The following is a 15,258-nucleotide window of genomic DNA, read 5'->3' as shown; positions in this document are numbered from 1 at the left end:
TTGATGCCATGGAAGAGGCTTATTCGAAGGGGGCTTATACAAAGGGGGCTTATACAAAGGGGGCTTGTACAAAAGGGGCTTATACAAAAGGGCCAATGTGGGTTGTCGGCACTTGTTTCCTGTTGATAGAAATTTCCTGGTGTTTCCTGTTTCCTGTTGATAACTGTGTATCTCTTCTTGCAGGTAAAAGCGTACAATGATGGGGGATGGTTTACCCTGTACCCAAATTTTGGTGAAAATTTCTTCAGTCCTGAATTGCCGCAGTTTTTCAAATTTCTTACATACGTAAGCAGTACTTTTTTGCTTTGTAGATATGAACCCTTGGTTTTAGTGGTGAATAATAATCAATGTGACTAGGAGGGAGGGGTCTTAGATGGTTAGAATGTAGAATATTTAATGTATATGATTTTCCAGCGATTGATAAGCGTGGTTTTATACAAATAACTTGTTAAACTAAGATTGTATGATATCTGAGAGATTTTTGCGTTGCTGCTATTAAGCGAAAATTCCTTTATGCATGGATTTTCAGCTGTTATAATTCAGCGAATAAGGGCATGGCCAAGAATCATAGGCAGATATAGGTCAGCAAATTTTTTTACCTCGATTCGCTTAAATCTTCGAAATGAAAATTGTCCTATGGCTGTGGTATTAAAAAAGCTATTCGTTTGTGACACCATTACATTTACGTTCTAGAATTGAAGAAACACACTTGATCAATAAATCAAAACTCAGTTAATATTCAATACTATTCAATAAAAAACTATTCAATAAAATACTTCTCAATAAACTACTTTTCATTAACACGATAAATTTGCTGCCCAAGAAGTATAAAGTTTTCAAGCATTATCTTGTTTTTCTGCTTTGCAATTTTCATACTAAGTTTATACAAAATGGTCTGATGATTTGACAATTTAATAACTGTTATTTTAAACCAACTGTAGCCAAAATTCATATGCCCCCCCCCCCCTGCGGATATGTCTTCTGTTAAAGAGCACAAGTACCAACTGTAATGTTGAAATGGGTAGATGTTGGACTACACAGGTTTGTTTTCAGGGCGCTGGTCTCAGCAGCTAAGGGGAACTTTGTATGTTGCCTATATTTATAAAGTTTTCAGGTTTCGCCTGTCTTCATTCAAGATTTTCAGATAACTGTCAATAATGGTTTTTTTGAAGGGAATATTGAAGTATAGGATATTCAATTTAATTTTCCAGGTTTTTGATCACTATTGGGACGGTTTCGTTGATGAGACATGCCGCGAGCAGATGCCGAAAGCAGCTGCCTGCCTCTATGGTGAACTCGGTAAGTTTCAAGGATTTTCGTCACACCCAATTGCCCTTTTGCTAGAACCTTATCAATTGTGCTTTAGAAGTTCAAGGTTTCGCCGTCTTCTTCACTTTAACTAATTATTATAGTAGAGTTTAAATTGTGCAACCTTTGAGCACGATCCTAGAGCATATGAGGTGGTATATCGACAACCCCATAAGTGAAACTTCGAGTCTGTTTTTTGTGTTACAGGTAAATACTCTATCGTTTATAATAAACTTATTTCACAGAAAGGTAAAAGCGGTTTCTTTTAGCCGGTTCAGTTTAAAAATGTTCCCGAAAATTCTACTGTATGATGTTTTGAGTTTTAATTGAGAACTGATCCATAACACATGACGGTAGACAACCGTCGCGATAAATATTTGATAAAATGTTAGTAGGGTTGAATTTTTTTTATCAAAATTTCCTTCTTTCAACTCTTGAAACCAGAATTCCAAAAGATTTTGAGGCCCCCAAGCATATAAATATTCCTTTCTCTAAAGAAATCACTATAGAGCTAGAGGAATTTCACTGATTTAAGAGTCACATTAACAAGCCATCACAAAATGTTCCTTTGCTGTCAATCCTCGTATTGTTTACGGCGCCAGGAGAGCCCTTCCATCCATTAAAAAAGATTGCGTTCCTATCAACCAAAAAAGTTCCGTTATTTATGAATTCACGCGCCAGTGTGATTCTGGCTACGTAGGACGCACAACCCAAAGATTAAGGGATATGATAAAACACCATATTCCTTGCAACATTTGAAACAAAACTGCTCCTCAAAGAAAAAAGCCTCCTCGATCTTGTAGGTCTGAAAATACCGCGAAAACTAGTGATTCTGCCATCGGACAACAGCTTTTAGATAACCCAGATTGTTCTAAAGTCTATCTAGCAATTTTGAAATCGATCTACAAACAAACGTTAAGGCCACTATAGTGTAGATAGAAGTAGTTTGTTTCTTCTCTCGGACGCCAGTGGTAATTTTTCTATGGGCACAGAGAACTTAAATATACACTCACGTTCGATAAGTGTTGCACCACTTCGACGAACGAGTAATGGCGACGGTGTTGTAAACAATATGCGACTTGCTAAATGTTATCAAAAACTTTTGAGGCAGGCTGTTTTACATCTCACATGTTGATTTTGAGCAAAACATTCGCAAGATCACATTTAGGTGTCTGAGATCACAGATGATCATTACTGGCCTTGAATTTTGCAGAAAATAACACTTGCGGCCGTTTTTTAATGAGGACTCTTTCAATGCCATTGAGACACTTGCGTGTCTCTGTTTGTGACTGTTAATCGCAGAAAGTTTGGTATTTCCATTCAAATATTGAGCAATTTACAGCATTATTCGTTCCCTAAACAATATCGCAATGGACTGGAAAACATTAAACTCAAGACTAGTTACATGTTATATCAATTGACTTCTTTTGTGCAATACTTTTTGAACGTGCGTAAGTGTATTTAAAATGAAGGGTTTACGTGTAAGTTGTTTGGGACAGCCTCGTTTTTGTGATTTTTGTTTAATGAAATCGAGGCTGTGAACAATGGTGTAGAAAACTCAGATTTGCTTGAAAGCCTCATTTGAAGAAAATGAGACAGGCTGCTACGTGCTTGGAAAGGGTTCTTCAAGATTTTCCTTATACCATACCACTTATGGCTAAACAAATCCATTCAATCGATACCTTTGTTTTCATTAGCTACTTCCTCTAAAGACCCAAAAAACCAAGTATGATTTGGACATAATGTTACACTTAAATGTTTTCTTTGTTGACAGCAGACAGATAGTAGAGAAATTGTCATGCGAACACCTCCAGCATAATCAACGTAAAGACACAAGAATGGTAGTAGAATTCTTCATTCTACTTGATAGATTTGTTGACTTTTGAAAGTACCAACTTTTTACATAGAATCTCTCCCTTCACAGCAACGAAGCATATCCAAACGCCTTTGTATGTGATGGTTGCCCAATGGGATTCATATCAGCTGACACGCCTTGTTGCTGTAAATTTTAAGTCAATTTCACTGCCACCGAAGAAGAACAAAGAGCGGACTTACCTTGCTAAATTTGGCAACAACACTTTCAGGTCATTGACAACGGTAAGTTGAGTGAGAGTTGAAGCCGTTTCCCATCTTACCTTTCTTGTCATTTCCCCCGAGCGTTTTTCTGCATTGTATACATAATTCTTGCAAGTGAGATGGCAACGGGTATCGTATGACATTTAACGTTTTTGCCTTTTTACTTGCTGCACCCTGAAGCGATTTGTCATATTTCCTAGGATTTTTGGGAAAAGTAATTTGTCGGTTGATATATTAGAGTAATATGCATTTTGATCCTTTATGATTGATTTTCTATTCAACTCAGGCAGAATGAGAACTAATTCTTCTACCTCGATCCGCTTTGTCAACCGGTTTTTCTAGATTGACTCTTGAATTATGTGGTATTGTTCCAAAGTTGCTAGATACTATATATACATTTATTGATGCTCTCTTTACATACAGTGCAGATATTTCTTTGACATTTCTTTCCAACTAAAGTTAGTAAAGTATTTCTTTCAAGCATGCTATTTTCCCATGTGTCGCCAGCATTTTGCTTTCCTCGTCTGTTTACTCAACTGCTCTTCCTCTATCTTATTGCAAATCTCTATAGACCCATGCTTACTGCAACACTTTAATGAACACTTTACCCATATTTGTAAAAAGCATTAAAAGTGAAAGCTTTAGCCATTTAAAATTTTTGGAAGCTTTGAACAAATTGAACAAATATATGTTATAAGATAATGCAACTTTGCTGATTTATACGAGATATTTGGTAGCTGAAAAAACCTAAGATCCTCACTCAAATATCACTCATGCGAAATCTAACCTTCAACGGCTGCAATGAGATTTAACAGTCACTGTACGCATCTCAGTATCTATATCAGTCTTCCCTATTCCATTTAAAAATGGCTTTGAAAAAAGCAAACATTTTACAACATACTAAAAGCTTTTTCGTCTGACACTCCTCAGAGCATAAAACGTCAGAATCAGGGTCCGAAAGAACACGATGAAAAATATATACCCAGTTGTGGATCGAAATAGGCCAATCAGAAAAACGCAAGCACAAGACCGGTATAGTTAACCAATCAGTGCCGCGAGCCTAAAGAAAAATTACCACATATTCCATTTAACTTTTTCGAACAAAAAGGATTTTCACCTGATTAATTTCTATTTGTCATCTGTATTTGTATTTGTTTCATTGCGCATCATCATTATAATCATCATTTATTTAATTATCGAACGTTTTATGCTTTTAAGCTAGAAGACCTAGACCCAATTAACTAGAAGACCTTGTGGGAAATTTGTGCTTACGATTGGTAGAGCTATAGTACACAGCATTTCCATCTCGCAGAAAAATTTTCGTCCTGTTTCGTAAGTTTACAGAAAAGGAAAGTTTTAATGTACAGAATGTAAATTATTTTCGATTTTTCTTAATGAGTGGGAATGCTAAAATTGAATGTATGGAATCATTGGAAAAAACTCAAAAGTTTATGCAAAACGCACGTTTTTAGCCATCAATATAAAAGTTTTGTCACAGGGTGACCTTTTCAGCAATGGGGATATATTATTTATACGGATCCTGCACAACTTAAGAGCCAATGAAAAAATCAAGAATGTATTGGAGTGTTGGTTTAAGCAGTTTGACGGTTTGATGTAAAATGCACCTAAGAACTCTTACGGATCATGAATTTTGAATCCATTTTGCCATTTTCTGATACAATTTTGTCCCCACTTGATAATTCAAATATTGTATGAGAAAACAAAGTTGCTTTTCTCAACCGTGCATTATTAATCCGATCTTTCAAAATTGAGTTACTTTTACGTGAAATTTTGTTTAAAAATCCTCCTTCTAATACATTTTTAATACCTGTTTTAAAATAATTCTTTACCTACCGCGTTGATGGAAAAAAGCTGTTTAGATCTCACGTTTAGACGAGGTTTAACACAGCATGCATTTGAATTTTGTTGAATTTTGACCAAGTAACAAATTTTGCAGGAGAATCGCCGTTTTATGTTTATAACTGTTTCTGCTTGTAGTAAAATTTAGTCCCTGCATTGCTAATTTTTTATGAAAGACGAAGGCAAATCAAGAATTAAATCATGATTGGCCGAATGTTGAATCTTTCTATCTTCTCAGTGATATGTGGTGATTTTGCATTGACGATAATAAAGTTAGCAAATAAATTTAGTACCAGAATGAAAATATAATAGTTTGATTGTTAAAACACGACGTATCGTTATTCTCGAACAAGTACCGCACGCAACGTACAAATTTAATTTGATTTTGCATTGGCAGATAATTTTTATGTGTACTTCTACATTATTGGTCTTTGGGTACGTTAAAATGCTCAACGAATACTTCTAAATCTCGTATGAAATATTAAAGAAGAGAAAAGATAAAGTACATAGCTAGTGGCAGCTGAACTGTCCAAGCAAACAAACTGCGAACAATTGCCAAGTCGCTGCTTTTGAGGTTGAAATCAATGTGAGAAACTTAAAGCTTTTCGTCAAACCTCATTGGCAATCTCCAACCCCTACTAATGCATGACATTGGCCGACCCTTGTCACAACTGTGCGGAAAAATCATTCCGATAGTCAGAAAATGTGCCGTTGAAAAGTCGTTCGTTTTAATGGTTTTATTGATATTTTGATGGCTAATTATTTAAAAGGCATGTATATATACATATATATGTATTGATTCTGAAGAAGCATATCGCGAAATGTTAAGCAAGTTGTTTTTTTACTGATCATCTACATATATTTATTCTACGCTAGTGCGGTGTATTTTTGAGTAATTTTTTTATTTTTAGGCCAATTTATACGAATTTTGGCCTGAGTTAGTCACCCGTCTGGCCTTCTTTTGTAAACTCCATCTGGCAACCCTGCTCTCATTGGCAATTCTGACTGCGTTTTTATTTTTCATCTTGTAAATCTCGGCGCTCAGCTCACATCATAGATAAAAAATATTGTACCTTCCTTCTAGCAGGAATTGTGTTATTGCAGAATTTTATATCAATAATTGAATAGTAGTTATATTGTACCACAGTAAAGAACAGACTTCAATGCGCCTCCTAAAATTATTTTTCTTGCATTTTAGCTCGCTGCTCGTTCGAAATGTGGTGTCTTCTCCCCTGCCTGTCACTGCCATACTTTCTTGACATCTTGTTTTGAAGGCAGCACAAGCTGTCAGTACCCTCCATCAAACAAATACTCTATAAAAGGTTTGTCAACGCGTTTACTATCGTTTTACGAGCATGTACAACTCAATGTCGCCTTTAGTATTGATAGGCATCGCCTTCCTGACATGCCTTTCATGACAAGTTAGACTGTTTTATAAGAAGACGCACTAGTATTGGCTATTTTTAATAAACTTTTAAAGCTGCTAGCAAAGTCTCTTAGAACATTTGTGTGATATCTTGATACAAAAAACGCATAAGGGCATTTTTATAACATTTTTGCATTGAATTACTAAAAGCCCCCTTTCTAATGAGCTTCCTTCTCTTTTAAGCCCCTCCTGTTGGATTAAAAAGTCAATTAGCCCCCCGGGCTTCATAGAGCTTTTACGGTATTAGAATATATATTTTGAAATTGTACTTAGCTTTTCCTTTCCAAGTCAGGGATGCACTGATGTTTAAAAAATGTTTCTTTTTTAGGACGGACAGCATATAAAGCATTGTCAGAGTGGTACACGTCTGATGGTAAAAAGGGGACATACGTAGAAAAACCAAAACAAACTCCCTCTTGTAATCCTACATGCTGCTCTTCTCTCTGTTACAAGTGCAAATTGGAATCAAGAAATATTACACCAACAAAGAAAGTGACGAGAAAAGACCCAGAAATCAAGGAGAAAACGCTACTGAAACGAGTTCCTAAAAAGAAAAATTACTATCTGTACTACTCAAACAGATCATGGAAATTACTGGGTATGGCTACTGTATTCTATTTAGCACTTCTGCATTCTCGTTTTTTGCCATTAACTAGAAATTAGAAAAACTAGACACCGACAGTAGGAACAACCAATTCCCCTCTACAAGCTCGATGTTGTCACGAATCTTTAGAAATAGCATTCTTTATTGCAGTCTTGCAGTGGTTCTAGTGGTTCTTTATCTCCCTCTCAATATAAACAGGTGATTTTAAAACAATCTTTTACCTATCCTGAGATACCTTTAATTTATTTTGATCGTCAGTCATGGTATTTTTACAGTGACCTAAAATAATGCTTGGCTATATTTTCTACAGCTATGAACAAATGACTCTGCATCTCCAATAAAGCCCTTCAGCGATGAAGTCATAAAATCTATTTTTTTATAATTTTTGCTTTTCGACCCCGTTACTTGAAAAAGCATCATGAAACACCACTAAATATGCGAAATCAATTAGATGTAAAAGAAACTGACTGAGATATGGCCACATGAGTACAGGCCCTTTCAACCATCAAACCACGGCAATTTGGTCTCCGTTCATAATTTTTCTGCGAGCAAAATTAAAATCTTTAATTTGCCATATCACACTCGATTCTTAACTGGTTTTTTGTTTAGAAGCATTTCCTGGTGTTCTTTTACGTTATGTAGTGAAATTTCTAAAATTTTAGAAATCGATTTTTCATTACGTCACACTAAAAGGCCCTATTTCTTTGAAAGTTAGAAATTCTATCTGATTGAGGCTGAGTTTTTCGAAAAGTTTGAAGTGTTCATTTTTATTCGATGACTATATCAAAAGCATTGTGTCCGGTCATTTAACCGTTTGAAATTAGCAATATGATCTGAGGCACATTTGTGATTGATAAATCGTCGAGAGTTAGTCCCGCGTTGCCGATTGAAAGATGTAGCAATATGTTACTGTACATTGCAAGCAATGGGAATCTAAGTGACCACCGAAATTCATCGGGACAAAGTGACTTTTGCTGTTCTGGTAACGCAAAGTTAACCTGAATGATCCGTGATGTGCTGGCTTTCTTCAAATTAACGCATTTACCTTATCATACCTGAAGTCAATTACCAGTAAAAACATCTTCTGTCATTTTAGGGGACTCGCTACATTTCATGCTGCTCTGGCTGATGCTAAGTCACTATCTAGTTGCGAGTTGATAAAACACTAACGCAAGGCAATACAATGCAAATGCTTATGTTGGGATGTTGGTTATTCATTGGAATGGTACAAGACAAATAAAGCCAAAGGAACCTCGATCGCATCGTGTTCATAAATCATATGCATCAATTATGGTGGAGTCTTGATTTGAGCTAAGAAAGAAAAATCATTTTGATGACCAGGAGAATCAATTTTTGACAGGGTCAGGGTAGAATAAAAAACGCCTGGAAGCCGTGGATTGCATTTACTTTGTGCATTTAAACATTTACGTATTGTGACGTATTGTCACCTATCGTTCAGTTATTAAGTAAATACCATTTACGTAGATGCAAGTTAAAAATATACAAAGACAAGTAAATGGATATCAATTACCTCCAATTTATCTATATATATTCAACCAAGCAACAAACATAATTAAGAAAATCCAGGTAGTACAAATATAGTTCTAGAGTTATGACGTCACAAAAATCTTTTTAGAATGTTTGGATTTGGAGCACATAATCGGAAAGAGAATCTTTGAATGCCTCAAAATGTGCATAATCAGCTAGATCTGTTCAGGATTGCTTAAGATATGGCCATATAAGCACAGGTTTTTTCCCTATCAGATCACTGTAATTCGGTCTTTATCAACCAAGTCAAAATAATGGCAGGCTGCTAGCAAACCTCAAATCTTTTATTGGCCATATCGCACCAGTTCTAAAATTATTCAACTGATTTTCCATGTTTTAATGTATTGTATTGCAATCTTTTTGGGTTTGCCATCATAAATGTGAATTAGGTCACAAATTAAGACTAGATTTTTATGACGTTACATTTTAGAGCTCTATGTATGAAAAAGACACTCTGCATCAAAACTTTTGAGTGACCTTGTAAAGACCATTTTTGTTCGGGAAGCAATATATCACAATAGGCGAGTCACCTTAATTCATAAAAGTGTTTTTACAGTTTCTGCAATGATGTTACCTCCTAAAAGAGAGCAAAACAGCGTACATTAAAGTTTAGAAATGCAACGTACAGCTTTGTAACGAAATGTATAAAATAAATGCCCCGAAGTGCTAAACTCGATGAAAATGAGATAAATGTAATGAACGGTTGCATTGCACAGAAGTTATAAATTCCCATGCTGAAAAATTTAAAAACAAACTCAGCTGCTGTTTTGGAGTTTTTATTAAAAGTTTACGAAAACAATTTTTACTCTTGTGTACGTCAAATATTAAAGATTACTTTGCAAAAATTTATTTGGTCATTCACTGCTTTTCGCGGGCCCCTATTCTGCTACCGCCTTGGATCGATTAAATCCTTAAATAATTTAGCTACTGTGTGCTGTTTAGGATTAGTATACTGCTGTACAAGTAGATTCGTCTGCTAAGCTTTGGGCCTAAGAATGGTGGCAACTTTTGGTCTGTCGCATCTGTGCATTCTTGATTTGAAAATTAGTAAGCTAAGCTGAAGCCCTGTTGATACATAAAGGATACCATATTGTTGTAAATTAATTTCATTATTTTTCTAAATCTATTTTCGTTACTGTGTAAATAGTTATCGAATGAGATGCAGATATCAATATTATATGAACATTTGTAAAGATTTTGCAGACAAATAATCTGTTTTGAGTTTTTTTTACTGAAAAACTGCGCTATCCTGATGGCATTACAGAACTAATTAGCCGCCCATTTTGAACCCTTTTATCAATTATAAGCAATTATAAGTCATCATCATCAGTTATCACGAGTTGTTATAAACAGTTGTCATCTATCTTTATAATCACCATATATCATTGCAATCATCTTCATAATCATCGTCAATCATGATTTGTTATCGTTGTCATCGTCATTAACAAAAACAAAAACACTAGCATTTCATGTCATTGCAGACACAGGGTATTCCTTTCCCTTATGCTCGTGGCATTTTCAGATTAGTTTGTTTCGATGTTGGTCTGTCACAAATGAAGACTGTTGCTTAGGGCTCTTTCTTTCAAGCTAAGTGTTAATTCCAGTTAAAAATGTCAATTCCAATTCCTTAGGTACATGTATCAAACATGCATCATTGTTTTTTCATTCTTTGTTCTTTGTTCTTCGATCATGCACGCTTAGACATTTCTCTGGGGCATTTAACGTGCTCAAATAATCATCTTGAGAGTTGATTCTTCCTTCTGGCAAGGCTTTGCTTGATATTTGGTGCTTGTTGTAAAAAACCCAGTGGCTAGTCGATTCGAAAGGTAAGAATTATGTCTCCATATAAATTCGATGTCGTCTATATAAACTGCATCTTTTCGTGGGTCTATTCTATTCTTGTTGAACAGCATTAGGCCTACCTTGAAACTTCACGGGACACGTGGCTACTATGCACTGACATTTCTAGCTGAACTATTTCGTAAGTCGATCATCGAAACCTCGGACTTTGATAGCTGAAAGTTAGTGCACAGAATGCCGCAGTTCAGGCAAACAATGAAATGTTTTGTTCACAAAGCAAAACAACTACCAGGGCGGTATGGCGGCTATCATGCAGTAAGGACCAAGTTGAAGTTGTGGCGACACATTCTACAGAAACAGCCTTAAACTTTCAGCTGGTATAAGGTAATTAGCCCTGAATGAGAGTGGGCGCTCCTTGGAAATTAGTCAATCGCCAAAGTTCTGTGTACTGTATCAATAGACCAGACGGAATTGGAAGGGAATACCATTTTGGGGCGGCAGAATTTTGATTCCCAGTTTCGTGTTCTTTACCAACTGGTGATATTGAATTGTAATGGTAAACGGGGATTTGCCGCTGCTTTTGGGGCTTAAATCAGAAGAAGTTCCTGCTTATTCTCTGCGAAGGAGAAGCTTAACCGGAATGACGCTTTTAACGAAATAAATATGAAAGACAGCTTATCTTTTTTGGTAGAAATACATTTAAAATAGTATAATGAGCTTCAATTCGTCACATGACGCCTAATTACCCCATGCCTGTCACAAATATATGGGTATCTTATTAAAAATGGGCAAAGCAAAATCACCTTTGACACCGCAAATTAATTTTAGCATGCAATTGGCTATCAAAACATTAAGAAGGGTCTGTCGTGGTAAAACTATAAAAAAGGGACTATTTTTTGTTTCCACTACATTAACGAAAGTTCTTCAAGAGCGAGTTTATTGAATAAAATTTCTCCCAGAATTTCTATCGATTTACTCTTTAAAACACTCATTCGCTATTCTAGCTCGTTTAGGCCCACTTTTCTTTTTTTCCGTCCCGAATACGAGGTTCATCCGCGCGTCTGGCTTATACATTCGCGCGAATATATGACTTCAGTGCAGTAAGATGTAGTATTTCCCCATTTTACGGCAACAGCAACTTCTACATATTACCGGTACCCTATATTACGGCGCTCTGCACCACGGCGGTTGACTACACCGGATTTGTGCTTGCATTTTCGTGATTGGCCTATTTCGATCCACAATTGGGGGATATATTTGTCATCGTGTTCTTGCGGACCATTATTATGACGTTTTATGCACTGAGCGGTGTCAGACGAAAACAATTTTAGCCAATGTGGTGTAAAATGTTTGCTTTTTTCAAAGCCATTTTCAAGTCCTGTACAGCCAAAAAATGGTTTTTCCTGTTAAAGAAACCATCAAACTAAGCATTAAGATTAGTTCATCTTCAAGTGATTTTTTCTTTTATGGACCTCTTATGGATATCGCTGCCATGGACCTCATACGGATTTCTCAGGTGATGGAAGAAATATAATAAATAATAAATCACGGTATTAAAACTCATCTTCTCGAACTTTCATAGAAAAAGCCCGTGAATTTGCCTCATGATTTCTCAAAGAACGGGTCCAGCTGGAAATTCCCAATTTGCCACCCGGGCTTGACTGCACCTGCTATAACTAGCCTAATGCCCTGTTCACACGATACCGGATTCATTTCCGTTCGGATCACCTTTCCGATACGTTCCGTATCGCTTTTGCGGAGTCACACCATTCCATTGTGAATATGGGATGTAATTATATCGGATCACTTTTTGCTCGTGTGAACGCATGAGTCCGATACGGTTTCGCTTCGCTTCGGAACCTCTGTTGCAAAATGGCAGCTTTTTTTCAAGACACGAAATGACAGTGGATCCCAGTGAAACGATAAATATATGCTCCTTGCGATGATGATGATGAGCTTCACAAAATTAATGCCAAGGAAAATTAGATTGTTTAAAAACCGATTTCGTAATACTTCTTCTTCAAAATAAAACAGCGTAACAGATATTGATTCTTATAGCAGCGTTGAAGCGTAGCGTCATCATGTGAACAGGAGTGAATCCAAAATGAAATGAATCCGGTATCGTATGAAAGGAGCTTAATATTTGTATCGGATTGGATCAGTGAATCCGACATGAAATAAATCCGGTATCGTGTGAACATGGCTTTAGTACACTGCACGAAAACGGTGATCTTACTTCTCCACCTGGAACAGTCTGTCTTGGGAGTTGAAATACACTCAATGCCATTCTATAGGTATCAATATGAGCCATTATTGACTTTGAAATAAAGACAGCTTGTATTTTGCAACCAAAACTAGTTGTTGTCCGGAAAAGTTCTTTGACAACGGTCTGTCGAATAATGAACGGAATTTAGCCTGCTATTTCCTGCTTTATGTAAGGTGTCTTTAAAGAAAATCAAGTCCAGCAATCCTTCTAAAAAGTCTATGATATTGATGCTTTGATACTTTTTGAAACATGGAGATCCATGCGTTGTGTACATTCATTTGTAATTTTTAATTTGAGTTATATGAAGAATGGTCCAGACCATTAAAGCCAGATTTGTGAGATTGGCAGGTGGAATCCGCGACAGCCAATTTAAAAGTCATCAACGTAAAGGCGATTATCTTAGACCTTATTGAGTTGGGAGAAACCCTTGGAATTAGCCTGCGTGAGTATCAGCGGTGCAGAGTTTCGTTCCCACTCTTAGATTTAGGCTAATTCCCGTGAGCGCCACATGCCCAGCTCCTACAGGGAATTCATGTTTGGTGCCAAGATCACTTTACAGCGTTCCGTTGACATAACATTTTGTTCTCTGAGATGTTTCAAACCCCCCTCTCTCTCTCGGCTGTTTTTAAGGTCATCGTTAATTTTTGACTCAACCAAGAAAGCCTTTTTGTTTACATTATTTTTGCTAGTAATTTCATTTTATTATTGGCGTTGCAGAAACGCTTACAAAAATCATCTCTTGCTCTTAGAATTGTTTGGAGCAATGTTCAGTTTGTCTCACTACCTTAAACTGAGCATCGCGCTGAAAAACGCAGATCAAATTGCAAGTGTTGTGTGTTGTACAGCTCATTTGACCGGGGCTTTAATTGACAAAAGCAAGTGACTATGAATGATACCAGATTTAATGAACTTTAATTACTCTTACTCCATCAACAAATAATCAAATTACATCAATAAAGCCATGTGAAAGTCATGTGACCTCAAACCATGAGGTTATCTTCCAAGGAGACTCTCAATTCCATCAAATGTGTTTGTCATCACACCATTTCCTAAGCTGTGTTGGCATGTAGACAGAACTTTGACAAACCTTATTCAGATACAAAGATAATTCAGTTTGCAAAAACGATAAGAAAGCTCAAGTAATTATGATTCCAGCTTTGACTTTATGAATAAACTAGTGAGTTGACCTGCAACTGAAATAACTTACGCTAAACCCTTGAATCAAGATCTTTACAAGCAATTTATTCGTAAACGAAGGAAGCTCTTTCCTTTGTGCACTAATACTATTCAATCTAAAAACTCTACCAGTATCAACTTGACAAAAATGATACATAAACGATGGTCTCCCTTCGAAGGATTCCTTCTCCACCTGCTTTCCAAAATGCAAATGGCCTGCCCTTATTTTGTTTGGAACCACTAATTCATTTTGATTGCTACACTGATTGATTGATTGAAGAAACCCATGACCTGCTAAAGTATCTACCGTATTTACAGTATTCACAGTAAGTATTTACACAGTGGCGTACCCAGGGCTGCAGCAGGAGGGGGGTCTGGGGCGCAGCCCCCAGAAAGATTTTTGAACCACGCCCTCCAAACACTTGCAAATGCGGGGAAACGCCCTTTTGCAAAATTCCCCCCCCCCCCCCCCCAATATTTGATTCATGTTAGCTTCGGTAAATAGCAAAGTATTTTAAAATTGTTATTGACACAAGCATACAGTATACTATACCCCCCTCCAAATGTGTTTTACATCGTTTTTGGACAAATCTCGATCGAGGATCATATTTTAGAAAAGTGGGAGGGTCCAGACCCCCCTTCCCCCCCCCTTGGGTACGCCACTGTATTTACAGTAAGTTCGTAACTTTGTCGTATATAAACGGCTAACTATCTATGTTATTGGGTGTTGTAGTGTTAGTTTACTATGATATTGATTATTGAACATAATAAGGTTTTTAACGAGGACTACCTACAAATGAATTACTTTAATGCGTAAAATACATAACAGTTGTGTCCATAGTACTAAGCGCTACGGATCTAGCATAACAAAACACTGAAGGATAGGGGTACTCTACATTTCTCCTTTCTATAAAACAACGACATAATGTTAAGAATTGTACAGTAAAAGGGCTGCCAGCGCCCGGCACAAATCGAAGATGACCGCGCCCTGTAAGATTGCGTCGAAGTAAAACCTGGTTGTGATTGGCTTCATTGTCACTTGCTGAAAATCGGTATCGGAGTCCGGATAGATGTTTCCGAATTTAAGTCTCTTTTTTATTCTGATAAGAGTGGTTTGGAATTTGGAAATAGGAGTCATGGACGATAGCCGTTATGAGACGGTCGTGATAAACAACTTTCATTGGAAATAATCAA

The 15,258-nt window shown here is 36.7% G+C and overlaps 1 protein-coding gene across 1 annotated transcript in view; it reads left to right on the top strand.

Moving 5' to 3' along the window:
* Positions 1–10,471, top strand: part of LOC135694200 (uncharacterized) — a 31,521-nt gene extending 21,050 nt beyond the window's left edge. The window contains exons 5-10 of the mRNA XM_065212899.2: positions 184–285; positions 1,212–1,299; positions 3,233–3,405; positions 6,443–6,566; positions 6,999–7,268; positions 8,371–10,471. Coding sequence (XP_065068971.2) covers positions 184–285; positions 1,212–1,299; positions 3,233–3,405; positions 6,443–6,566; positions 6,999–7,268; positions 8,371–8,432 — 819 coding nt within the window. The 3' untranslated portion in view covers positions 8,433–10,471. The remainder of the gene's footprint in view (positions 1–183; positions 286–1,211; positions 1,300–3,232; positions 3,406–6,442; positions 6,567–6,998; positions 7,269–8,370) is intronic.
* The last annotated feature ends 4,787 nt before the right edge of the window (positions 10,472–15,258 follow it).

The sequence above is a fragment of the Rhopilema esculentum genome, chromosome 11, assembly GCF_057945365.1.
Source record: "Rhopilema esculentum isolate cy_ngs chromosome 11, ASM5794536v1, whole genome shotgun sequence".
NCBI classification, from domain to species: domain Eukaryota; kingdom Metazoa; phylum Cnidaria; class Scyphozoa; order Rhizostomeae; family Rhizostomatidae; genus Rhopilema; species Rhopilema esculentum.
The sequence above is the reverse complement of the archived record's forward strand: the minus strand, read 5'-3'. Positions and strand labels throughout refer to the sequence as shown.